General features: G+C 37.4%; 1 protein-coding gene across 1 annotated transcript in view; it reads left to right on the top strand.

The window, feature by feature from the left end:
- The window catches only part of Tes (testin LIM domain protein), a 38,366-nt gene extending 11,587 nt beyond the window's left edge, over positions 1–26,779 (top strand). Inside the window, exons 2-7 of the mRNA XM_013020024.1 lie at positions 9,331–9,413; positions 20,360–20,612; positions 21,451–21,786; positions 22,857–23,072; positions 23,442–23,600; positions 25,578–26,779. Of these exons, the coding sequence (XP_012875478.1) occupies positions 9,331–9,413; positions 20,360–20,612; positions 21,451–21,786; positions 22,857–23,072; positions 23,442–23,600; positions 25,578–25,766 (1,236 nt within the window). The 3' untranslated portion in view covers positions 25,767–26,779. The remainder of the gene's footprint in view (positions 1–9,330; positions 9,414–20,359; positions 20,613–21,450; positions 21,787–22,856; positions 23,073–23,441; positions 23,601–25,577) is intronic.
- Positions 26,780–27,494: the final 715 nt, after the last annotated feature.

Here is a 27,494-nt window from a genome sequence, read left to right as displayed (position 1 = left end):
AGAAAAAATCCGGAAGTGGCGCTGTGGCTCAAGTGGTAGAGCGCTAGCCTTGAGCTGAAGAGCTGAGGGACAGCGCCCAGGCCCAGAGTTCAGGCCCCACTACCGGACCCAAAAAAAAAAAAATCTCTATGCCAGAATTTAGCACCAAAGTAAATAACCAACTTATCATTATGTAAATGTCAAGAAAACTGATGTAACAATTGGACTGACATAGGTGTCAGAAAATAATAGGAACTTCTTCACTAAGGAGAATCTACAGCATTAAATACTGGTAGAATTCTACTCATCCATTGGCCTAGCCCGTAGAAGCATCATGAAGATTTGACAAACAAAGAACAAATGGTAACTCCTGAAAGATATGTGTAAATGCTTGATTGAATTAAAGTCTGTCGAAGATGCTAAATTTAAAAAGAAACGTGAATTACTTCTGTCTCTGAGTATTTTGATTTGGCACAAAATGGCTACTGTCTGACATGTGATAGTCTCTTTCCACAAAGAGGAATATTATCTTAATGATAAGTTATCATCAGGAATGCAGTTTTACACCGTTGCACCAGTTTAATTACTTGGAACATCTCTTAATCATGGAGTGTGTGAGTAAAAGCTTAATACTGGTCTGGTGACTGCAATTCTAGTATATTTTGCTTGAATCCTTCTTTAGCAGAACAGATATATATCCAGCTTAGAGGCAGACCATTCTTAGTTATATATGGAAAAAGTTAAGGGATTATAAGAGGACTATTTTGTAGAGCAACTATGAAGCTCTTTTCAGAGAACAAATCCTAAAAAAAGAAACGAAATACAATGAATTAATTTCAATGAAGAAAATTTAGTTTTAAAAATCCTTGGTCATTAGAAGAGATGGAAAGATCTTCTGTATATTGAGGTCTGTTTCTTAGGTTTGAAGGTAATAATACTCATAGATGTTATTTATAATATATATATTTATAATATAGAGAACTTACAGTTTTCTAAATATTAATGATTCCACAATGGCGCCTTCCTTGTCCCCATGGTATAGTGTGCTCTAAAAACCCTATGTGTGTTTTGGCTTTTGGGTTATGAAGACTCTTACCTTCTCAGATGGTACTTGACAAAACTCAGAGTTAGATGTTGTCTGGGATGGGCAGAATAGTTGGGATTTTCTTTCCAAATGGCTTCATCAGATGTGGACACTAGATTCCTAAAAGAAGCATTCCAATAGAGAAATGCTGCCATTTTAATTACAAATTACAGTTGAGCTTCACATATTATCCATCACCATTTGTGTTGCATTCTGTGGGTGAAACAAACCAAAAGGCCACTCAGAATCAAGATGGTGAGAAATAGAATCATCATTCAGTGTGAACTGTGGCAAAGAATTCACACTTCTCTTCCCCACAATATGACATAACCCCAAGGTATTCCTGAAAATATTTGAAAACCATACTATATGAAGTCAATGTCTTATATTAGAAAGAAAAAGCATACATTAGTAGAATTGACTATAACTATAGCTCCAAACCTATCCGTATAAACCTAGAGTAAAGGCCAGGAAAATTCCAATCTTGACACAGCAACTTCTAATATACTTTCACAATCACTTGTTTATCATCACTTTTACAAAGATGATGCATTGCATACTCAGGCCGTCATGCATATATCTCAGGGATTTATCACATACGCAGCACCACACTCTCAAACTAGAATTTTTCAACTTTTGTTCCTCTTTTAGCATACACCGTATTCCTACTTGTCTTTCTAGTGCTTTAGGAAAACTTTCTAAATGGCCAGAACTGTGTATGTTTTAAATAAATTATTACTATCATGCTTAAATCAGCTAGAGCTTATTTCTGTTGCATCTTCCCAAAGCTCTAACTGAGAAGAGGTGAAAGCCAGCAAGGCAAATTAAATACAAAGTACTCAAACATCAGAAAGACAGGAGCTAAGGTGCCATCTTATATATACCTTGGAAACAAGGAGGGAAAGATCATAGGTGCAGTGTTAGCAAGGAAATAATATATGGTGCCTTGCTGGAAAATCTAAAATTAAGTGTGTGGTTTTTTGTTTTGTTTTGTTTGGGGGAGGGAAGAGGTGGGCACATACTCAAACCACTTGTTGGACCCATTAAAAATTAGAATGGTGAATAATTAGTTAAGGTCGGTACATTTACAGGCATACCATATTAATACAATTCTGGTTTGTTTGTTTTTTTCCACACTAAGAGACAATATGGAAAGGCTAGGTAGGAAATACATTAGCAGAAATGAGGACCTGACAGTAGGGTTTCTGTATCTGTTCCCTCCTTTCCTGGATTTTAAGACCCTTATCTATGCTGTAAAACTTTGTTTATATTCTAAATGTACTTCCATGCCAATCCTAGGGGAAATTGGAAAATAAGCAGATTTTTTTTTGGTACCCTTTTCTCCATTTTCTTGTCTCCTTTAAGCCATATTGTCCAAGTTCCCTTGGATTTTCCTGCTTTCCTCTAAGGCTCTCCCAGCTACACTGTGAGCATGGGCCTTTCCCCCCATTTTGTTGAAACACATCTCTCTGTGCTCCCTTTTGGATGCATGTGCTATAATCAGATATGGAATAAATGGCAATAATTAATTCTTTGTGCACCCACAAAGCAAACTATACTATAAACCTCAGGCATGCTGAGAATGATGGCAGTATCCAAGTTTTGGGTATAGTGTCTTGATAAAGGCCTCTCAATATACAACTGACTCACACTTGAATGCCAGCAGTTGGAGGTACTAACACAAGACCAAATTAGGAATACTTGCTGTGATCCAAATTCTTTTAAAGAACTCCTACAGGTACCTTTTGGAATCAGATTCTAAAATCTGTTTTATAGCTAGTAAATGGAAGGCTTGAGGGCCTGTGTGTAAGAACGTCATTGCAGAGTCGTTCAGTGGAATGAATCCTAGTCATTTCAACAAGTCATTGCCTTTATAGCATTGTGACACCTTTATAGCATTCATTGTCTTTTTCAAAGTAACAGGAGCTGGTGGAGGCCATTTCTTTGTAGTTTACAAAAGAGATACTCTATTGGTGAACATGTTATAAAAGTAATTTTATAGTAGTCTGCTAGAAAATGTTTATAAGGAACCCATATAAACTAGGGAGACAGAATACATTTCTCTATTCATTTGATTACCTTGCTCCTCATACTACTGTGAGGGAAAAAAATTAGTTTTTGAGTAGACAAGTAGAATGGGAAGGAAAGAATTCAGCTATAAGCACTCTGTTTATTTGAACCAAGCAGTTAACATCCTGATAGTATAAAAATTCTGTGTTGGTTTTCTTTTACCTAATTCCAGCTCCAGACAAATTTAAATACTCCTTTTTTAATTTTTTCTCTATTCTTTAAGGAAAATAAAAACATATTCTAAAAATTGTGGACAATTTCTCATAAATATATTTCTGGAATTTTTTTACTAATCCAATCTGGGTCATAATATTTTATAATCCTAATTGTGACTATGTATATATGTGTGCACATGCAAGTGTTTATAAGTATGTATATAGTGAAAAAGAGAATGAGATTTAGAGGGTAAAAACATACCCTGACATTCATAAGACAGTTTCTTGGCCCTTACTGTGTAAGCAACTAACACGTTGAGAGGAAGGGAAAATATTTATAAGAAAGGAGCAAGATTCTATTTTACTATGCTTAGTTGAGTGAAGGGATATTTAAATATCAAACAAAAAACTAAAGCCAAAGAAATTACCAATTTCTTTAGCCCCCTCTCCATTTATAATATGTCTAGTGCTTCCTTACAAATCATTTAGTCTTTAGGTTCAAAACCAAAACAGAAAGAAAATGTAGTATTCTGCCTGTAAAGATGGCCTCTAATGATTTCACCTTGTGTGTTCCCTCTACTTGAGTATGGGCTAGACCTGTTCATTTGCTGCCAAAGAATGAAATCTAGAAGAAATGATGGTGTCACTTCCATGCTGAAGGGTTCTGGCTTCCCCTTGATGTAGGCACTGTCTGGAGAAAGCTCACAGCCAGGTTTAATTTTCTGTGACATCTACCTCTTCTCTCTCTCTTTTTGTTATAGAAGTCTTAGTAAAAATTAGGAAACAGGCAATGATATGAAGAAAGTGAAACAATTTATCTTGTCAGAAATTAATCAATATGCACTGAATAGGAGGTGACAAACTTTATAGATTACATTTGGTTTCTGAAAGAACAATGTGCTGGTATTATTTAGAAATGTAGTTCTTTTATCCAGGATACCCATCTATGTGATCAGGATCTAAAATGCTTCATCATAGGCTTAATATGAAACACACACACACACACACACACATATACACAAACACATGCACGCATGCATGTCTATTATAGGCAGGTATGTGAATGTGTGCATGCACACTTATAGACACAGAGAAAGAAAATGTGTATATTTTATATAATCTGCCTTGGAAAACTTCATTCCAAAGTGATTAATGAAGTCTTAGTACACTTACTTGCTTAGTAACTGTATATGATTCTTTGCTCCAGAGGGAAATTTGATGATGAAAACAGTATGAATCAGATGATCTCACCCTGAATACTGCATAATATCTTCCAGATCCAAATCAACCCAAGCCATGTTTGAAATACCAGATGTTTCATACCCTCCCCCCTTTTTCTTTAAAGTATCTGACATGCAATACCCTCTCCTGGGTCAAGAAGGTCACTTGAAATGTTGCCAACCTATCTGGTTGCTTGAAAAGATGAATATGGAGAAACTTATTCAGTTCCCATATCTTTTCTGAAAAATAAGCAGGGGAAAAGAGCTCTCTCAGTTTGGGGAGGTGCAAATTATGGAAGTGTAAGTTCTGGAGTACATAATAGATATATTTTTTAAAGTCCCAAAGTTCAACAAAATAAACACCAAGAAGCGGGTACTTCAAAGGGATAGGATTTGGGGTTTAAGGGTAAAGAACTAGAGAAGAGGGGGGAAATGCAGTCAAGGATTCAATGGATATCCTACAAAATTAACAAGAGTGAAGGAAGGGGTGGGCTGGTGAAAGGTGACATTGATCAGGATGCATTCATGTATTATGTATTCATAAGCTGTTTTGTTAATAGAAACTTCTTTGCATATCTACTTAAAGATTTTTTTTAAAAAAAGATTCATTCCTGTATTTTAGGACAAATATTATGGGACATTTTAATTTTTTTCAGAGGATCCTGATAAGTATTCTTAAGCCTGACTGTGTTTCTCAGAATATAGTTAATCCAGAGGACCTGTTTTCTTGGGCACTGAAGAAGAAAAATTAATCTGTCATATCTTTGTATTGACTCTGGCCAGAATGCATTACTAAAATTATATGAAGTAGACAGCTTTGGGACTGTGTGCTTATGAAAACCATGTGTTTTTAAGTACTAAGTATGGACGTGTAGGGAATACCATTCACATTGCTGGGGAAATAGTTACATACCAGTGAAGTGAGTTGTATCACTCACAGCTGAAGTCTTGTTTCCTATTTGTACTTGACAGACTTTCTCCAAACCGAGTTCCAAATGATTCTGACATACAAGAGTCACTTTACTAGCTTTCTCAAATAATTCTCTATGTAGATCAAGTCAAATAGCAACTAATCTAGGTTACCTGATGTATAATTCAGTCATAATGGTAGAATTAAAATTTTTCTTGAAGGCAATTTAATTCAATTCCTTTATTAACTAGATGGGGGAGAAATGACATCTAAAAGTTATTGAACTTGACTGTGACACTGGTAGTTTTCTCAAACATTTATTATCAAAGGATCTGGATTTCACTTTCTAAAGCAGCCAGTTTGCTTTTGCTTATAAGATGATGTCTTCTTGGCTCCTCTTTTCTCAGTTTTCCACACCCCGGATGCATCCTGGGTATTATTAAATAACACATTCCTTATTCTTAATTCTCACAAAGTATTCTCAAACACAAACACTAAACAGGAACTAACCTATAACTTTATAAATCCAAGAATAATAGCCATGGCTCTTGAGAAAAGGAGACGAATCTGAGCCAGAAGGTGTTGACTGTGCCGAGGATAGAGAGAAAGGAGGTATCACCTCCTTTCTGGATCCTGGCTCAAGGAATCCTGAGCATAATGTAAGGAGGATGATGGACTCCTAAGAACTTAGGGTGTTTTGTATCCTGGAACTAAAAAGAGTTAGGAAACCTAGAGCCATTTAACAACTACCCCAAAAGGGAGGAGAATCTGTTTTGGAAGGTGCTAGTTCTGAATCCTACACTCACTTAACCACATTAATAGAATTTAAATTTTTTGCCTTTATCTGAAGTTTGTAGAGTTTGAATGTATGCTCTTCTTGTTTAGGTGGCATTTGGTTATTTATTTGTTTTTTCATCCTAACGGAAATTGAAAAAGATGTAGACTTCAGAAGTTTTCACACAGTAATATGGTTTAAGAGAGACCTTCAGCTAGGTCTTAAATAATTTCTCATATTGAAATTCCCCTAGAAAAAGAATTGTATTCGCTGACAATGATCTTGAAAATGTGTGTCTTTGTCTGGGGTTATGGCAAGTTATATTGCTGTGATCTCCTTCCACCCTCTTGCATTTACTTGTAGCCTGACATTTCCCAAGCACGCTCCCCCTGTCTGAGCATGTGGGGAAAGGTGGGAGCTACAGTTTGTCCACAGTCACAACTGGTGCTGGAAAGAGCTTACTTGGAAGCTGAATTCACTTTCTTTTTTTTTTTTTTTTAACAACAAAGTATTTATCTTCAAATGGTTGGACAAGGGTCTTAGGACTTAGCACATATTTATGTGTAAAGCGCACTTTCATCAGTCACCTCTTCCATCGTTCTGCCCACCAACTACCCCTTTCTTCCAGCAGTCACATCAAGTTTTCCATTTCTGTTTCCATAAATGTACATTATTATGACTATTTGTCTCTTACTTCCTTGTGCATTCATCCCTCAGCCTCCCATTCAAAACACATTTCAGTTTCCTTGTCAAAAAAGAAAAAGGGCAGAAAGGTACTCTACAGTCCAACAGGTTTTCTTTGTTAGGAAACCCTGGGAAGGGCAATCAAGTTTCCTTCAGCCCAGCTGAAGGGGAGATGGAGCACCCCTCCCCCCACAACTAGGGTCTCTTAAAGTATTAGGCAGAAAAAGTGAAGTCAGGCAGGGCAAGTGGAAGCCAGTTGAGATGGAGGCAGGTGGAAGAACAGGTTATTTTGCCTGAGGAGCTTTAAGGTCTCAACAGCTCCTATGTCCACCAAGGGTGTCAGCCTCAGACCTGGTCTTTCTCTCAGGCTCTCTTCCAGGACCACCAGGTATGTTTGTTCAGGGGGAAGGGGAGGGGAGATGGTTCAGCGGAGTCAGCCACAAGGACATTTCTAAAGGTGAGTGCTTTCAGTTTAAGTTATTTTCCATCATTCCTGAATATCATTTTGTTAAACTGTTCATTGATCATAGGTTTTTACACCATAGAGTATCACTCCTGCATCTACTGTACTTTAGTCAGTTGGATTGTATATGTGTGTGTATATGTATATGTGTGTGTGTGTGTGTGTGTGTGTGTGTGTGTGTGTGTATGCATATGCCCCTGTTTGTACTTACAAGAGAGGCAGTATTTTGGGTCTATAAGAGGAAAACGTTGGCTCTTTGTCTTTCTGGGTCTGGCTTACTTCACTCAGTATGATTTTTTTTTTTCAAATTCAAGATCCATCTATTTCCCTGCAAATGACATAATTCCATTTCTCTTGATGGCTGAATAAAATTCAGCCCCAAATATGATATTGCATGCTTCAAGATGGTGTATTTCCTTCAGTAAGAAAGAAGTAATAAGTAGAACAAAACACCTGTCTGCTACAAAAAGGCTACTCCTTATCACCTTGGCACTCTTCCCTCTGTCAGGCAGTCAGAAAGGAAACTCCATTTAGAGCCAGACAGAGTTTTAGCCAAGAAGAAATCAGCTCTCTTTTCTGAATTTGTGATTTCTGATTTTTCACCTAAAATTCCTAGTCTTGTGTGCAGTGCTTTAGAAGAGAAGATATTCAGAAACACAACCAGTTCTAATAACTAGTTGATTATCTATTGTAAGAAAATTAAAAGTAGGTAGAAAAGAAACACGGTGTCCTTTTGCAAATTGCCCCAATGAGTTCTTTAATGTAAACACTGTTGACAAATCGAGGTTCTTGTTATACTAGCTGAGCTTGCAAGTTGCAGTTAGAAATAGGGAAGGCGATCATATTTATACTTCATCACCATACTTTTGGTGATATTTACACTTTAGCTAGTATTCTGGCCATGGTCCTTTTCATCAGGAAGAGAAACGAAGGGCTGCATTGACACTTTGGGGCTTTTTCAAGGCTGCTTTTCTAAGGAATGTTATTATAATATCGTTTTGGTTGTATACTGATTAAGCTTGATAAAGTTAGAAAAGGGGGACATTGGGGAAAAATTTACTGTTTGACATTTGAAATACAGAGTAATCTTGTCACTGGTGGTTTGCTCGGGTGCTTTTGCACAGCCAATTGATCCTTCTCACTCTTACGTAGTCTGACAGAGGAGATTACATTGCTGTGCCCTTCCTCTCTATCCACTGCACCCCTTCAGCTTATCAGGCCACTTATCAGCAAGTTACCAAGGATCCTTGGTATATATATTAAAGAAAAAACAATGATTTACTATCATAAAGATAATATAGATGATCTTCCAACCCTGGTAAGCATTCTATCCTTGGGCGTTAGAGCTCAGGCCTTAAATCAAGGAGCTGCACATGGATCTGTTTTCTAACCCTCACTGACATTTTGATCTGATGCAAGTTCTGAAGTATCTCTGGAGTGAAGTAATTTCTAAAATGGAGAATTAATATTATCTACTTGAGAAAGATTATATGAGATTTTGAAGGTTTAACCAACAAGAAATAAACTATTCTTGGCATCCAAACACTTTTGTAGTTATGATTGTTATATTTTTCTTAATGTAAAAATAGCATTCTCACATAAAATAAAATAGCATTTTTCACATAATATAAAGTAATGTTCTTCACACATTAGTTGTTTGCTGAAAAATATGACATCTGGGTCCAGGTTGCTCTTTAAGCTTTGCACTCAGATCTTACTATATCAAGAACAGGTTGGCCATGGCATAAATTCATGACTTTCTGTGACTTACAATATTTATAGTCTTCCAAAGCATGTTATCTATATACTTGGAACTGCCATTTACATACCTGGGTATCATCATTAGCTAAACGATGTGATACTCATAAAATATTTGTTTGAAAGTTGTATCAACAAGAGTGTTAAGTGGAATTGAAAGTGCAATTTATTGCATTTTTTAGATTTTTTTCTCATACATAATAATAGGTCCACTTTGTTTTTCTTTTAACAGATGGGCTTAGGCCATGAACAAGGATTTGGAGCCCCCTGTCTAAAGTGCAAAGAATGTGAAGGCTTTGAACTACACTTCTGGAGGTAATGTCTTAAAGAGTACAACACCAGCACCTTTCACCTTATGGTTTCCGATAGTGCTGACCTTTTATATGTTCTTAAGCATTGTTGCTAAGTTGCAGGGCTGTTATTTTCTGAAAAATGAATGAAGAGTAAAGCTGCTCTTTATTCTGGTCATTAATCTGTTTTTTTGTTTGCTTATTTTGCTGTTATGAGGATTTGAACTCAGGGCCTCACTCTTAGTGGCTTGCTTGCTTGGCTGGTGATATGTCACTTGAGTCTTGCCTCCAGGCTAGCTTTATTGCTGGTTATTTTCAGACCTGGAGCCTTGTGGACTTGTATATGCCTCAGCTGGCTTCAAATTGTGATCCTCAAATCTTAGCCTCCTTAGTAGCTAGAAGTACAGATGTGAGCCACCAGAGTCCAGAGCCCAGCTCCTGGGTCAGGTTTTTTGTTTGTTTGTTTGTTTTTGTTTTTTTAAAATCAATCATGGGGCTTGAACTCAGGGCCTGGATGCTGTCCCTGAGCTTTATCACTCAAGGCTACCCCTCTACCACTTTGAGCAACAGCGCCACTTCCAGTTTTCTGGTAGTTAATTGGAGATAAGAGTCTCATGGACTTTTGTGACTGTCCTGGCTTCGAACCATGATCCTCAGAGCTTAGCCTCTTGAGTATCTGGAATTACAGGCATGAGCCATTGGCATGAGCCATTGGTACCTGGCTCCTGGTTAGTTTTGACTGAGTAGATTAGACAAAAACACTCTATTTAGAGTTGCTTGATTTATTCACTACTTTTCAGTTTACCTATTAGTGTAAAATATTGAATATTCCTTTTTTGAGTAAGCAAATAAGTTTGTGGTAATTGCTTGGATTATTAATTTAATCATGATTCTTCACCATTGCTTGCTTCTCATATCTCTGTAATTTGCACTGAATAATAAGTATGAATACTTAATTTAACATTTACGTATTTTTAAGAAAAAAAAATTTATTGCCAGTGTCCTGGTTTGAATAAAGTACATGTATCTGCAAAATAGTTACTTATATACTAGATCTTGGATAAAAATGTACATTTTTGATAGGTCTTATTTTAATGTTGTTTCTTCTTAGTTCTGAGGTTTGAACTCAGGACTTTGCACTTGCTTGGCCTGCTTGCTCAATTGACATCTCTACCACTTGAACCAAGCTTCAGCTTTGCCTTTTGTTGGTTATTTTGGAGATGGAGTCTTTCAGACTCTTCTGCCCAGGCTAGCCTTAAACAGCAATCCTCTGTATTCTCCGCTCCTCCTGAGTAACTAGGATTAAAGGCCTGAGGCAAAAATATCTGGCTTGTTTGAATGTTTTACAACTAATTTTTTGTGTATCATTCTTATAAGAAATGTATCTGTTCTTAATTAGTGCCTAGCAAGATCATTATGGTAGTTCATGTGTCTGCTCAAAGTTAGTATCAGCATGTTCTTGTTACAAGAAAAAAAGCTGATCAATTAAATAATAGGAGACTAGCAGCTGCATTGTAATGATGAGCATCACTTGACAACTACTTTTGTATTACAGATTTCCATAGGAAATTCTAGCATAAACAGTCTAATCAGCCATTATAACTATGTCAGTTAAAGGAGGGTATAAGAATAAATGAGTTTATTAGACTTCTTTAAGAGTTAATTTATTTAATAATTCTTAAGAAATAATTATTTGTTTTTAAAACAATGATAATAACAGAAACTGCAGTCTTCCCAGAAATGATGATACAGTATTTTTAGAGAGCTTTTTTCGGGAATTTTTTCAAATTCCAGGCTTAAATAGATCTTCTTTGTGCTGCCTCTCAGAGCACAGAGCAGTTAGTCATGTGCCTCTTGGAGTCTAAACACAAAATAGTTTTCATGGATTACAATACAGTTACCCCTCGAGAGTCAGTTTCTGTATGTACCACAATCAACCGATTCTCAAGTCTTAAGTTGTAATGTTTGTGTGTAACCTATTGATTATTTACAATGCCTGATACTATGTAAATAGTATTATATAATTAATTTTAAAGGTCTGAATATGTTCTGTCCATATATACCTTTCATTTTCCATCGGCTGCATGGATGCATAACCAAAAGATACTGGGCCATTCCAGCACTTTCTCTGATGCATAGCAATTTGAAGGGGACTCCCGCGCCCTCTGCTGGACATGTTTTTTACTTTGTAATAGTAGTTGCCAAAATACTGCTAATAAGATTTTAAAAGGCCATTCCTAAGAAATAATTTCTGTTTTGTTTGGTCTATATTACTTTCATATTTCAGATTACTGAAATATGTAACACTTTCAGTTTAAAAAATATCAGGCAAGAGCAAATTTCTATGACGTGAAACCACTTTTTTATGTTTGTTTCATTATATAAGTTCATCTGATAAACTGGGTATGGACTTTGAGTCTAAGAGTCATAAAACTCTAGGGTGCTGGCCTTAAACTTAGCTGGCATTGATATAATCCATCCAGATGGTTTTTCTTAGTTCTGTCATCTTCTTGGCATGAGTCCAGACATACTTCTCTGTTATATTCTTGATCATTTCCTGACTTTTTATTTTACCGTAACTGGAAGAGCAGAGACAGATATCTTTGACCTCCAGATCCAGCCATGTCTTTGAGGTAAAATATTCTAGACTATTAGTCCTGAGTATAACAAAGATTGCACCTGTAGTCCAGGGTCACAGGGCTTGCTTCCCACTTAGCCTCCTCCTTCATCTTTGTGGTGATCCTTGACTTCGAAGTTTCTTTGAGCTTCTCAGACAGTTAGCAAACCTGAGTTTAACTGTCCTCCCTCCACCTCTTTACCAGTAGGCCTTCCATGTAACTGTGGAAAGGTATGTTGAAAATGGGGAAGTGAATGCTATTACAGTCTTCCTATAGCTTGAACTCACTGGACTTACTCTTTCAGGCAAGGTCTTTGGTCTTTGATGGCAGGCAGAACTCAACATTCGGCTTCGGTTTGCTTTTCCAGCCTCCCTCACTTAGTTCTGAGCATTATATGATCCTTGCTCCTTCCTGAATTTTTCTGAATATCTTAATTCTTTGTGTCCTTGCTTGGGAAGACCATACCTCCCAAATCCAGGAAACAAAAAGCCTTGCTGTAGTACTGCCTCTGAGAAGTATTTCTTTTACCCTAATTACTCTGCTGTGGACATTTTAACAAAACCAGATCATAGGTCTGGTAGTTTAAGCATAATTTGCTTTCTGAAGAGTTGAAAGTCTAAAAACTAAATGGTTGAGTTTTGATAAGGGTCTTCTTTCTGCCTTGTAAACAGCCACCTTCCTTCTTTCTTTCCTGTGTGTGTGTGTGTGTGTGTGTGTGTGTCTGTCTGTCTGTGTGTCTGTGTGATAGAGTGATTTGTGTGGTGGTATTGGGGCTTGAATTTAGAGCCTTATACTTCTGCTTAGCTTTTTCATTCAAGGCTTAAACCACTTAATAAACCCCATGGCCCACATGGCCATTTCAGCACCCCCTCCCCGCCCCCCCCACCGTGTGTGTTTGAGTGTGTGTGTTGGTCAGTTGGAAACAAATGTTTGCATATTCATCTTCATTGGCTTGCTGTGAACCTCAGTTCTCAGATACAAGCCTCCTCCTCCTCAGTAGCTAGGATTACTGACATGAGCCAATGGTCACACCCAACTTAGCCACTTTTTATATCATGAATCCTCACATGGTTTTCTTAGAGTGTGTGTGTGTGTGTGTGTGTGTGTGTGTGTGTGTGTGTAGAGAGAGAGAGAGACAGATTGAGAGAGAGAGATTATTCGCTTATCCTTTTCTTACTTAGTCACAAATCTATCTACCCTTTTCTTACGACCTTATTGAACTTTATACCTCCTAAATAACAACCCTTAAATCCACTATTGTCACATTAGGGGATAAGGATAGGATATGTCTTTAGACAGTAACATTTCCTTCTCCTACACCACACCCACACATCTCCAACTGAGAGATCACTTTCCCCTTTAGCCTACTGAATACACTGTAGAAGTCAGGAAGTAACTATTCAGAGCTCATACTTCCTTCTTGCTTTGCTCTCCAGTTGCACCTCCTATCACCCCACTGCTGAGAACCAGGTTGCTCACTGGAGCGGGCAGCCTCCTGAGGGCTAGCCCTGTCCACTGAAGGGTAGAGAATTACCTAAGAGGGGTGAATAGAAGAAACCACTTGAGAATATGTCACAAAAGTTGAAAAAGTCTTTAAAAAAATGAATTCTTAAACCTAGGAAAATTTAGAGTAGAAATTGCTACTTTGCAACTTTGCAAACTTTATTTTATAGATCAAAGAACTAAAACTCTGAAAAGTCAAAATGACTTGCTTTTGCTTTTAGGCTATTAATAGAAATAGAACTTATCAACAAGTCTTGTGTAGAGTATCGGAAGCACCTGAAATAGTTACTACAAAAAATGGTTTTGTTACTACAAAACAAATCACCAATGTAGGAGAATGAAACATCTATCGATTAACTCAGCACCTATTTATTCTGTAGGTTAAAAGTCTGGCTGAGTAGGAAGGAAAGGGTGTTGGTTGGCCAAGCTCATTCCCTCCGTCCTGGGACCCAGAACTACAGGAAAAGAATATGCTTCTAAGTTCATTCCCGCTGTTGATAGAATTTGATTCTTTGTGGTTGGAGAACTAAAGTTCCTGTTTCCTTTACGTTTATCAGCAGAAGGTTGCTCTCAAATTCAGGAAGCTACTCTTTCCTTGACATACAGACCCTTCCATCTACCCTCGATGCCAACTTCACTTTGTGCTTGTGCTTAGAATCCTTTCTGTTGTTCTGATCTCTCGGATATCCTCTTCTCCTTTTAGCCATAAAAAATATGTTGCTTTTTACAGACATGGCTAGCTTAGGCACACCTAGATAATCTCCCATTCACCATATACAGTAAAATAAACATGGGAGTGGTGTCAGGGCAAAGGTTTTAGTATCTGTCTTAGGATTCTGCTTATCACAGAACTTTATGTACCTGATTGTACCTAATTTTCCTAATACTCTTTTTGCACATGAGAATCTTGAGTGAAGAGAATATTATCCCCTATTGTCACTGTATTTGATTTTGGCACTCTGATATTGTATGTACATCTGTCTAAATTAGGGAAGGGAAAGAGAACAACAGAATGGTAAGAAAAGGACAAGGGAGGAACCAATGCAACAGCGATATTCACAAGACAGTATATTAGAAATAATATGTACAACTTGGGAGGTTGTTGCGGGGGAGGAAAAGTGGGAGAAAAATGAGGGACCAGGTAACAAGATTGACAAGAAATGTACTTATTACCTTATAGTTACCTAACTCTAATCCCTCCATACATCACCTTGACAATAAAAATAAATTTAAAAAATGAGATGGCAAAGCTGATTTTGAACTTGAGTCTAGATGACAGGTTCGAAACTAGAACTTACATTTTTATTCCACAGCCAGGGGACTCTGAACTTCCCCAGGCTGTCCTCTCCAAAGTGTCCTTTTTGTGACATATACATCCTGGTGAATAATGAGGTCCTTTAAATGTGAGTCCTCCCCTTCTTCAATATGCCGATGATTTCCAGACTAGAGGAAGAAGGAAGTTTGACAACTCCTGATGACTATGGGGGGAAAAAGTCTACTATCCATTCACCTATATCTAGACATAAATATTTCTGAAATGTCTGAGGCAAACCCAAGATTTCAAGTAATTCATAGTTAATAATATCCTCTTGAATTTAGCAACATATAGATAGAAATATCATTGTAGCCATAGATTGCTTACCACAGAAGTGATTATTAATTAATTATTAATAATTAAAAATTACTGTTTTGCCTTACCTGGGCAAAAATCTTCCAATAAAAGTTACATTTTAGGGGCTGGGAAAGTGGCTCAGTGGTAGAGTGCTTGCCTTACATGCATGAGACCCTGGGTTCAATTCCTCAGAAACACATAACGCAGAAAAAGCAGGAAGTGGCGCTGTGGCTCAAGTGTAGAGCACTAGCCTTGAGCTGAAGAGCTGAGGAACAGCACCCAGGCCCAGAGTTCAGGCCCCACGACCAGACCCAAAAAAAACCCCACAAAGTTACATTTTAGAAAAAGAAAAAAACACCAAAGTTATTACTGTGCATCTGCTCAGAATTTCTAATTAATGAGTGCTGGCAGAAAAGTTACAATTCCCCACCATAAATGGCTTAATACTTGTGTTGAATGCTAGAACAGAGACCCATGTTCAAGTCCATATATGTATATCCCCATTACAGAAGGGCAGCCAGCGTCCAGCCCTTTTAAATTACGGTTTGTAGCCAGGCCCTGGCCTTGCCTTTAAATCACTGTGAGTACTGGCAGCATGTCAAGACACTCTCGTTTCTGCTACTTGCTGGAAATATAACAAATTTTATGAATAGCGATACAAAAACAACTCTCAGGCAGATGGATAGTTTCTTTACTGCTTTTAGCTTGGGAGTCTAAATCTATTTTTCTGTGGTTTTCTCTCTTCCTCTGATTTAACTCAAGAATTTTCAAGTTGTTACTTCAAGTTTTCAGTATACAGTTTTGGCTTGTCCTGGATATTAGTGTTTTGCATATGTATGTGTATTAGCTACTAAACATTTTTTGTATAAATAACTTTTTAGTACAAATTCCTAACCTTTCACACACATACACCACAAGCCTTCCCAGGCTACCTCTCTATCTTTTAACTAATTCTGTATCGCCTCCTCTATATTTCCCCCATAAATGACACTGTAGCGTAAAGCCACGAGAGAAAATTTTAAAACAATTTTAAACTTTTAAGCAGTAAATGCACAGATTTCCACAGTGGTTAGCCCCTGGTGCCTGGACCTGATTTTATGAGTGTCTTTTCTGCAGAGTGGTTTGTATCCGGCTCTTCTCATTTGGAAGTGGGACTGCAGTGTAAGGTTGCTGAAAGGATGTGGTCACTTCCAGCTGTTACTGTGATGACAGCCCCAGCCCAATGGACCAGCGTGTCATTTCTGAGTCACATTCTTACCAAACATTCTTGAACCCTAACTCACATGTGGGAATGAGAATACAAAAGACTGGGTACACTTACAGTTCAGAATTAAAAATTATTAATGAATCAACCATAGGATTTCTCCCTTTAGAAAGCTGAAAATTGAGCACATGTGACTGTTTCAGTTATTTCTGTTCTCCTTATCACTATTGCTGGTGTATTGTGTTTTGTGTTTTTTTTTAATCTGATTTTACTTGTCAAATATATGTACATTGGATGCATAATAGGCTACTTCCAAATGTGAATCTGCCATAAAGTGGCCAAGAGAAACAATTGTAGAGATGGTTAATAGAAGCATTTATATTTAGTGCTTTCACAGGAAATACAATTTAACTATGCTTTAGCTTGCTATAGCTCATGCTTTAGAAACCAGCAGGCTTTGTTTCCTTTACTTTGTCTTTTATTGTTCATTTTTCAATATCTAAAACCTGACTCCTTAGTTTTCAGTATGTTATAGTGTAGAACTTGACCATAAACATTTTCAAAGCCCAGACTTTATGTCCTACATCTAAGGCAATCACATTGCTCATTATTAGGATGCATGCCACAGTTTACAGCCATATAAGGATCTATTTAGCAATATGAAGGGATAAATTCCTACTCAACCTATTCTTACCACCCAGGAAGATATAATTTTAACTTTGAGCCAACAGCAATGTGAAAGTTTTGTAAATAATTCCATTGTTCTTGGTAACTGAAGAACAAGAATAAACACCACACTGTATAGTAGAATAATATACTTCTTTCCACTAGATGGGAGTATGAGATAACCAGATGGAAGAAAGAATCTTTTATAGCTGTAATAAAATATGCCAATTCTCCACAATTTTTTTAACCAAATAAAGTTTCCTGACGAATGTGTATACAAGGACAAAAGCTGCTGCTGTGTTTTCCTCCTCCTCCTCTCTTTTCCTTCCTCTCTTTCACACTCCAAATAAGATCCAGTATTTTGAATTTATATACTGAGAAGAATTTTAAGAAAACTCAGGACACAAAAATATGTAGTTATTTGATAATTTGTTATTTGGCAAAGATTCATTTAAGGTTTTATTGTTTGTTTTGTTTCAGGTATAGGAAAATCTTATGGTTTATGTTCTTTTTTTTCCCCATTGGTTGTACAGCTTGAACTCAGGGCCTGGGTGCTGTCCCTGAGCTCTTCAGCTCAAGTTCTACCACTTGAGCCACAGCTCAACTTCCAGTTTTCTGGTGGTTAATTGGAGATGAGTCTCACAGACATTCCTGCCTAAGTTGCCTTTGAACCACTAACCTCAGATCTCAGCCTCCTGAGTAGCTAGGATTACAGGAATGAGCCACCAGCATCCTGCTAAATTTTAACTTGAGAAAATCTATGGAACTCTTCTTTTTTTTTTTTTCTTCAAATTTTGTATTGTGATTAAGTGGTTACATAATTTCCCAAAGTTCACAATATTGTGGAATAGTGATGCTCAGTTAAAGTCACAAACATTCTAACTTTCCTGGAGCAAATTATCTATCACGGTCTATAACATTTTAGTTATTGAACTCTTCTTAATGATAATACATTACAGTTATTTTTTAATGAGTCATACTATCTGTAAATAACTACAGTATAGTCTATTCTGATCAATTCTGTTGCTTTTTTATTTTCTTTTTTTTTTTTTTTGGGTCTGGTCATGGGGCCTGAACTCTGGGCCTGGGCGCTGTCCCTCAGCTCTTCAGCTCAAGGCTAGCGCTCTACCCCTTGAGCCACAGCGCCACTTCCGGCTTTTTTCTTTTTGCTTATGTGGTGCTGAGGAATCGAACCCAGGGCCTCAGGCATGCAAGGCAAGTGCTCTACCACTGAGCCACCTTCCCAGCCCCTGCTTTTGCATTTTCTTATAGTTCTAACTAGTACAATTTAACAATATTTATAATAAGATAATTTCCCATTAATTGGAGTTATGTGCTAAGTATACCTGGTATATGTTATAAACACACATATTGTAAACATACACATTTGTGCTTATAACATGTGTGTATACATGTACATACAGATGGACATGTGTACACACGTGCTATAAGTCTAGCTTCCACTATGAGAGAAAATACGTAACCTGAGTCTGGCTTACTCTGCTTAATATTATGGTCTCTGCCTCTTCCATTCATTTACCTTCAAATAACATAATTTTATTATTATGGATAAATAATGCTTTTGTATATATACCACATTTTTAATATATACGTCCATTCATTTATGTTTTTAAAATTTGTTCATCTGAGCTAAGTGCTGGTGGTGCATGCCTGTAATCCCAGCTACTCAGGAGGCTGAAATCTGAGGATTGCAATTCAAAGCCAACTTGGGTAGGAAGGTCCATGAGATTCTTATCTGCAGTTAATCACAGACAAAACTGGAAGTAATGCTATGAGTGGCTCAAGTGGAAGAGTGCTAGCCTTGAGCAAAAAGAGCCCAGGGACAGCACCCAGTGCTAGAGAGTTCAAGCCCTAGGACTGGAAAAAAAGGAGTTCATCTGTTATAAGTCACCTGGACTATTTCCAAAGATTGTTAAAAATAATGCAATAAACATAGTAATTCAGGTGCTTGTATTATATTGTGGCTTATATTGCTTTGAATACATGCCCAAGAATAGCATCACTAGATTGTATGGTAATTCCATTTTTTTTGGGGGGGGGTCCGGTCGTGAGGCCTGAACTCTGGGCCTGGGTGCTGTCCCTCAGCTCTTCAGCTCAAGACTAGCACTCTACCACTTGAGCCACAGCGCCACTTCTGGCTTTTTGTTGTTGTTGTTTATGTGGTGCTGAGGAATCGAACCCAGGGCCTCAGGCATGCAAGGCAAGCGCTCTACCACTGAGCCACCTTCCCAGCCCGGTAATTCCATTTTTTGTTCTTTTGAGGAAGCTCCACACTGCTTTCCATAGTGCTTGAATTAATTTACATTCTTACCAACTTTTATATTCTCACCAGCACTTGTTTGTGTGCTCGATTATAGTCATTCTGACAAGTGAGATGTAATTACAGTTTTGTTTTTATTTAATTTCTTTGCTAACAGGGATACTGGGCATTTCTTCATGTATTTATTGCCACTTGTATTTCTTTTTTTGGAGAATTATCTGCTTAATTTTCTTATTTATGAAGTTGATTCTTTCAATAATTTATTTATTTTATTTTATTTTTTTGTCGGTTGTGGGGCTTGAACTCTGGGCTTGGGGGCTATCCCTCAGATCCTCAGCTCAAGGCAAGCACTCTACCGCTTGAGCCACAGCGCCACTTCTGGTTTTCTAGTGGTTTATTGGAGATAAGAGTCTCAGGGACTTTCCTGCCCAGGCTGGCTTTGTACCACAATCCTCAGATCTCAGCCTCCTGAGTAGCTAGGATCATAGGCGTGAGCCACCGGTGCCAGGCTACTTTCAAAAGTTTAGTTTTTGATCTCCCTCTAGATTTTGTGGGATCACATTGAATTCTTGACTGTATTCTCCCTCTCTTTTCAACTTATTCTTTTCTCTATTTTACAGGTATTTCAAACTTAATGGATAAGTCTGAGGCTTAATGGATAACTTGGAGGTTTTTACCAGCCTTCTCTGCACCTACTCCTTACCTCAAATTTATTTCTCTTTTGTGTTTATTGTCTCTTTATGGAGGAATTTGGTGCTTGTATATATACATACACATATGTATATATGTATGCATGTATGTATTTTGGTGAGAGAGTGCAGAGTACAGGTCAGAGTCAGACATAACCCTTTGAAACTTTCTAGCCATCACCTAATTTTTCAGTCTTACCAAGCAAGTACATATTTTTGCATTAATTTCTTCTTAAATTTATGAATATTATTCCTCCTTGTGTGAAAAAAGGCTTGACTATACATACCTTTATATAGAGAATATATTTTGTATTTTCTGAACCATAAATGCATGCTCATGCTTTATTACTATTGATTCACCATACATAACTACTTTCTCATTATTTCCTAAATTATAGAAAAGTATGTCGTAACTGCAAGTGTGGCCAAGAAGAGCATGATGTCCTTTTGAGCAATGAGGAGGATCAAAAAGTGGGGAAACTTTTTGAAGACACTAAGTATACCACCTTGATTGCAAAGCTAAAATCTGATGGAGTTCCCATGTATAAGCGCAATGTTATGATATTGACTAATCCTGTTCCTGCCAAGAAGAATGTCTCCATCAATACGGTTACCTATGAATGGGCTCCTCCTGTCCACAATCAGGCATTGGTAAATACTATTGGAAGAAGGTTTAATTTATTGAAGTTCCTGGGACTATGTATTTAGGACACTTTCCTAAGTGACCTGGTCAACCTCACATATTCTACATCTATTATTTTTCTGAAGTTGCCATTACTTTAACTCCTTCCTACCATTACAGTCTTTGGAAACTAAATACCTCATAGACTACCTAGGTCTGGGTTTTCTAATTTATTTGTGGGAAATTTAACATTTTTTAATGATGACATGAACATCAGATATTGTGGCAATCTAGTAATTCTTCTGGTTTATACTTGAGAAAATTTCTGTCCAAATGGTATGGAATATCTAAAGAGTGGAATTTCTGCCTGGACAAAAAATATTTTACTATATAAGGCCAAAAAATGCAGTTTGGTATCAAGCTCTTTCCACTATAATGAAAGCTAGATGAAGCATTGTGGAAGTTTTTTAGGAAGGTTAGTTAGATCCTTAAAGTGAATCTTGTGATATTTTTATACAAAGAACTGTTATTGATCCATAGGCCATTCCAGCAGTGCCCCCCAAGACAGTTATGATCCCTTTCAATCTGACATTTATTGATTTAGACAAGTAATAATCCAGTTGTTTTTACAAACTGACAAGAATTAATTTCACAGAGGAAAATATGTTGATTTTCCCACTAAATTTATTTAAAGTACCATTTTTAGTGCATTAAAATCAAGGTATTTTTACAGGATGAGGATAAATTCTTACTAATGGATAAAACCTGCTTCTTAATAACTTGCTCCTGATGTTTGCTATGAAAGATTGCACGGTCTAATGGCCAGGGCTGCTTCTCTCAGTTAACATGGGTCTCCCTCTGGTTCAGGCTAGACAGTACATGCAGATGCTGCCTAAAGACAAGCAACCAGTGGCAGGCTCTGAGGGAGCACAGTACCGGAAGAAGCAGCTGGCAAAGCAGCTCCCTGCACATGACCAAGATCCATCAAAATGCCATGAACTGTCTGCCAGCGAGGTGAAGGAGATGGAGCAGTTTGTGAAGAAATACAAGCATGAGGCTCTGGGAGTAGGAGATGTCACACTCCCCTGTGAGATGAACGCCCACGGCCTTGACAAAGTACATATCTCCGGCGGGGACAGAAGCACCCCAACAGCAATGGGAGCCCTGGAGAAGAAGTCTTCCGACAACAAAAAATCCCAATATGTAAGTAGATTGGTCACACTGTTGGTCTAGTTTGTGTATTTTACAGGTTCTTTCCCTTTCTTCCATCTTTTATGTGGTGCTGTTCCTCATTTTCTAAAAATAACAGATATAGGAAAGACTTAACAAAATTAGTATGCATTTGTCTCAGAGTTTGAAACTTCTAAAGCCAACTTGTTTGAATAACCGTGAACTTACGTATACACAGTAGTCAGCCTTGGCGTCCTGTTAGAAGACAAAATCCCAGTTTACTATTAGTTTCTAAAGATAATTTTGGTGTTTATTCCTTCCCAGAAATTAGAATAATATATGCTTTGATTAATTCAGCCTTGCTTATGAGACTATGCCTAAATTTCAGACTTAAATTTGTGTGGTTGTATTTTCAAAATAAATTTTATTTATTCATGCATTCATTCATTCATTTGTGTTTATATGTTTATTCAGGGGTACTGGGAATAGAACTTAAGTTCTTGTGATTGCTAGACAAGGGCTCTACCACTTGATCCTTGGTCCTAGTCTTTTGATTGTAATTTGTTTTCCAAACAGGGTCTTATACTAACTTTAGCCCTGACTAGTCTCCAGCCAATATTGTCCCATTTCTGCCTTTTCAAAATCCTCCTCTGTATCTAGTGCAGTATTTTTCTAATGATTTGAAATTAGAAGACAATTGTGACACAAGTGGAGAAACCATAAAAGCTGTACTTACTGTGCTTTGTTTTTCACGGATCCATTGAGCACCTAAAACCAATGAGGTTTAGTCTTAAAGAGAATTTACTAATAAGCTCTAAGATACTCATTTTTGCAAGAATTCAGGTAAAATTCAGTTGAAAATTATGATCACCCTTTCCTATAAGTGAATTCGATTCAGGAAAGTGCGTTATTATAATTAGAGTGAAAAGTAAACTGAACAGTCTAGAGACAGACAAGACATTGGAATATATGCAAGTATCAACACCTCATTTATCGTCTAGATAATACAGATCGATAGCTGCAGTAGAAATTTCTTCCCTTGAAGGTGTTGGTCCGAATTCCTCCCAAAGCTGAGACTGATGAATGCCATTGTTGCCTTTTAGTCCTGCCACAGCTGCAAACTGGCTATGAAAGAAGGAGACCCAGCCATCTATGCCGAGAGGGCAGGCTATGATAAACTGTGGCACCCCGCTTGCTTCACCTGCAGCAGCTGTAGTGAACTCCTGGTCGACATGATATACTTCTGGAAGAGCGGGAAGCTGTACTGTGGCCGACATTACTGTGACAGCGAGAAGCCCCGGTGTGCGGGCTGTGATGAGGTATGCTCTGAGGCCACCCGCAAGGAGATCCTCCTCGTGTCCCTTCACGGCTGCCGTATCCAGAGGGCAGCAGGAATTTAGTATTCATTGCTTGGTTTTCATCCAAAAATGACATGAGAGAAACTTTTGGTTTCTTTCATTCTGGGTATCTGTCTTAGTGTTGTTGACTAATGAAAGACTATCCTGAAACTAAAGGTTGATGTGGACTAAATAATAGCATGAATCTAAGCTTAATGGTATCATTTTCAGATGTTAAGCTCCAAGAAAGTATCTGATCTGCTTATCGATATGAATGTCTTACTGTCCAATGAACCTAGCTTTGCCCTCTGTAAAGAAAATGAATGCATCGTATTTTCTTCCTCTTTGCAGTTGATATTCAGCAATGAATATACCCAAGCAGAAAACAAGAATTGGCATCTGAAACACTTCTGCTGCTTTGACTGTGACAACATCCTCGCAGGTGAAATATATGTGATGGTCAGTGACAAGCCCACGTGCAAGCCCTGCTACGTGAAGAACCACGCCGTGGTGAGAATCTGTGGAGACATCATTGTCTCAGCCTGTTTTGTGACTTAAGCCTCTTGAAAATGGGGAACAGGGCTGGAGATGAGCACTGTCCTAGCACTCACAACCCTCTGGGTTATATCTTTAGCACCACAAGAAAACAAAATGTTTCTTCTCATTTGGCATTGGGGATTTAGCTCAGTGGAAGACTGCTTGCCTAGAAAGTTCAAGGCTCTAAATTTGGTCCTCAGCACCACAAAAAAAGGAAGGGTGTGCAGAAGGCAGTCAATCCTGATTTCACCGTAGGGCATTAAAACCCAGGCACTTCCAAAACAATACATGTATTGGCTGTGAGCCACCTCAAAATGGGTCATTCTTCCTGCCTGATTATAATATAAGATTATAAATTCTACTTGGGAAAATCCTTAATGGGAATAAGATTGATTAATCTCATGGGTATAGATCAGATCCTATTTGAGTACATATACTTAGTGGCTGTTTATATCTGTAGCCCTATTTGAATGTATGTAGTTTCTATTCATGTTACTGGACCACCCAATAGGATTTTGGTTTTGCTCCATGAGATTAAATAATGTGTTTCTTAAACTCTCATTGAATTGATTTAATCTAGCCAAATTTGACCTGCATATTTAGATTTATTGTGTGGACCAGGTACTTAATGTGAGATTGCTTACACAGACATGCCTGCCAAGATATAGGTAATATACATCCATGGTAAAAAGTGTGTGTCAGTACTAAAGCTTGAACCCTCACTCTTGTTTGGCTTTTTTACTCAGAACTTCTCACTCTACCATTTGAGGAATAGTTCTGCTTCTGATTCTTTACTGGCTTTGAACTGGGTCCTCAGATTTTAGCCTATTGAGTAGCTAGGATTAGAGATTTGAGCCACCAACATCTGGCTTTTTTATTTTTAATTGTGTTATCTGCAACAAACCATAGTAGTTATAGATCATCATCAGCTATCAATTTGGGGAAAGTCTTGGTTAAAGAATAAAATAGTGTTTGGGGGGCTGGGAAGGTAGCTCAGTGGTAGAGCGTTTGCCTTGCATGCATGAGGCCCTGGGTTCGATTCCTCAGCACCCATAAGCAAAAAGAAAAAAGCTGGAAGTGGAGCTGTGGCTCAAGTGGTAGGGCACTCGCCTTGAGCTGAGGAGCTGAGGGACAGTGCCCAGGCCCAGAGTTCAGGCCCCATGACAGGAACCAAAAAAAAAAAAGAATAAAATAGTGTTTTGAAGATTTCAGTTGGTCTGTTTTCTGCTATAATCGAAAATAGTTTCTTAATTTCTTCATATATTTAGGAAGAAAATGTATATATGTGTATATATGAATATATGTGTATAGGTTATTTGTGTATTTAACACATGTATAATACTGAGTGGAATGTATTAGTGAGTTATATATAAGGTTATACATAAACTTAATTGCTTTTTATGACAGAACAGAAGCTAATTCACTACAAGTCATATTTTTGAGTGCAAACTCAAATGCTGTCCAGGTTTTTAATTGAGTCCTTAATTACTTTGAACATGATTTTAATTTACTAGTGTCTAGAAATCAGTGGGGTTAATAATCTCATGTGTCATAGGCAAGACTGGTGAAATTACTGCCTCAAAGCTTTAATAAGTGAAACAATATCATCTTGTCAGCTTCTTCTTATTTACCTATATGCAGTTTATTCTAATAGAATACACTGGAACCAATGTAGTGTTTTGAAGTTTGGTGTCAAGACATTTCATCTTAAATACCATGGAGATATCTTGCAAGCGTCAAATCACCTGTTTGGATTTGCTTGCTGTTTCTTACTGTACTCAGCATGTAAGTCCCCACTAATGATGCCTGGCTAAAGAGGCTCACTGAGAGATCAATCTCGGTTGTGTATTCTTGAGGTAAACATTGGTTCAGCTTATCTCCTGGTGAAAATGTTCCTGGCGTAGTTGAATCCCTCACTCCCTTTCCCTTGCTTGTTTTATTTCTGAACAGGTGTGTCAAGGATGCCACAATGCCATTGATCCGGAAGTTCAGAGGGTGACCTACAACAACTTCAACTGGCATGCGTCCACTGAGTGCTTTCTGTGCTCTTGCTGCAGCAAGTGTCTCATTGGACAGAAGTTCATGCCTGTGGAAGGGATGGTTTTCTGTTCAGTGGAGTGTAAGAGGATGTTGTCTTAGGAGGTGAGCGCCAAGCAATACTGAGCTGTAACAATCCAAAGCGGCCTGCATTTCAATAATAGGATGCAATTTCAAAACAATAAAAGGGGGAAAAAATCTATAAAGGCAACCAGAATATTCTGTTCTCTGTAATTTTTTTCCTTTTTGATTTTTCTATCCCAACTTTAAAACCTGCTTTAAGCATTTGATTTTTATTATAATGGTGAAGAACATTTGATTTCCTAATGTGAAATCTTAGTTGAAAGTTTGCTTTTAATTAGTCTTCATGTTGCTATATCCTGGTGCCAAATTAAACATTAAAGATAGTGACCTGAAAGAAATGGAGAACATTTCTTATTCTATACTCTTTTTTTTTCATTCATGTATAAAATGAAAGGGAAATGAAATTTGCCCTGAGGCCAAAACTTTACATTTATTGTTCATCGTATTCACTGAACTTTATAATATACCGTGAGTACTTTTTATCAGAGAAAATGAAAACTCAGCATGGTGTGGTTAGCTGTTTTAATGCCTATTTGCTGTTTCCTGATTTAGGCAGAGGTGGCATTTTTTATTGCATTTTTCTATATTTACTTTAGCTCTCATTTTTCTTTTGTAAGCTGATGACCTCCATCTGTGGCCTTGAATATTTTACTATCACATATGGCATAACAATATACACATTCTTTTTTACTTTTATTGATCTTTGTCTTGGAACATAAAAGCCAAGCCACACATTTGTATTATTTTCAAACCAAAGAACATGTAGAGTTTTGTATCTAGAAAACCATAACTTTTACTGATTGCACTTGCCTACCATGGTTTAAATAGATTTTTGCATGATTTTTAATCTTGTTTTTGATATCTCCAAGCCTGTTTATAGATACATAGAATATCTTTGCATATATACTTCTATCTTTATTTCTTATGGTTAATTTCCTATGTGCTTCCTTCCACACATATCTATGCACTACAAATATAAAATGGAATGAGTGATATGTATATTATTTTAAAATAAAGTTTCATTTTATTAATTGTCTTTTTTCTCATCCTTCTGTAGCTAAAGATCTCTTACAGCAGGGGGCGATGTCTCCAAGCGTAAGAACAGCCTAGTTACAAAAACAAGGCTGCTTCTGAAAACACAGAACAGCAACTAGACTTTTCTTTGTAGTGAAAATCCTTGAATTGGGGCATTCAGTTATATTAAAGTCTTGCAGGAGGTTGTCTTTGAAAGTATCTAGAAAAGTATCATTATAATTGAAGTTTGGGAAGACAGTAGTTGAATCTAACAACTGTTTCTCTAACACTTGAGTAGCGATGCTGTTCTCCCAAGAGCTGTTTTTGTGGCAGCCAACAGTGAAAAAGGAAACAAGGGGGGAATAGTAATGGATTCTCTTCATATTAGCAGACTCTGAGGGTCTTTATATACTTTTTTCTGACATGTACTTAAGACAATTTGTGGGGGATTTTTTTGCTGTTAGTCTGTTGGATACTGATTCTATTTATCTTTCACACACACACACACACACTTTGTACAGGTATACACATTTGTACTCTGCCTTGTCCAGCCATGAAAATTATGTTTTGAAGCTTGAACGTAGTATAGAAGAAAAGTGATCTGATATCACATTAATATCATAGAATGCCCATAAGTGGCTACAAAGTTTCATGGTTGTTTATCATTTTAGCCTTTGACTTAAATAGTATCAGGTATACTTTTCACAGGTGAACAGCTTACTTTTCCCAGGC

Source organism: Dipodomys ordii, unplaced genomic scaffold (genome assembly GCF_000151885.1).
Source record: "Dipodomys ordii isolate 6190 unplaced genomic scaffold, Dord_2.0 Scaffold48, whole genome shotgun sequence".
In the NCBI taxonomy this organism is placed as follows: Eukaryota; Metazoa; Chordata; class Mammalia; order Rodentia; family Heteromyidae; genus Dipodomys; species Dipodomys ordii.
This window is presented reverse-complemented; position numbering and strand designations above follow the sequence as displayed.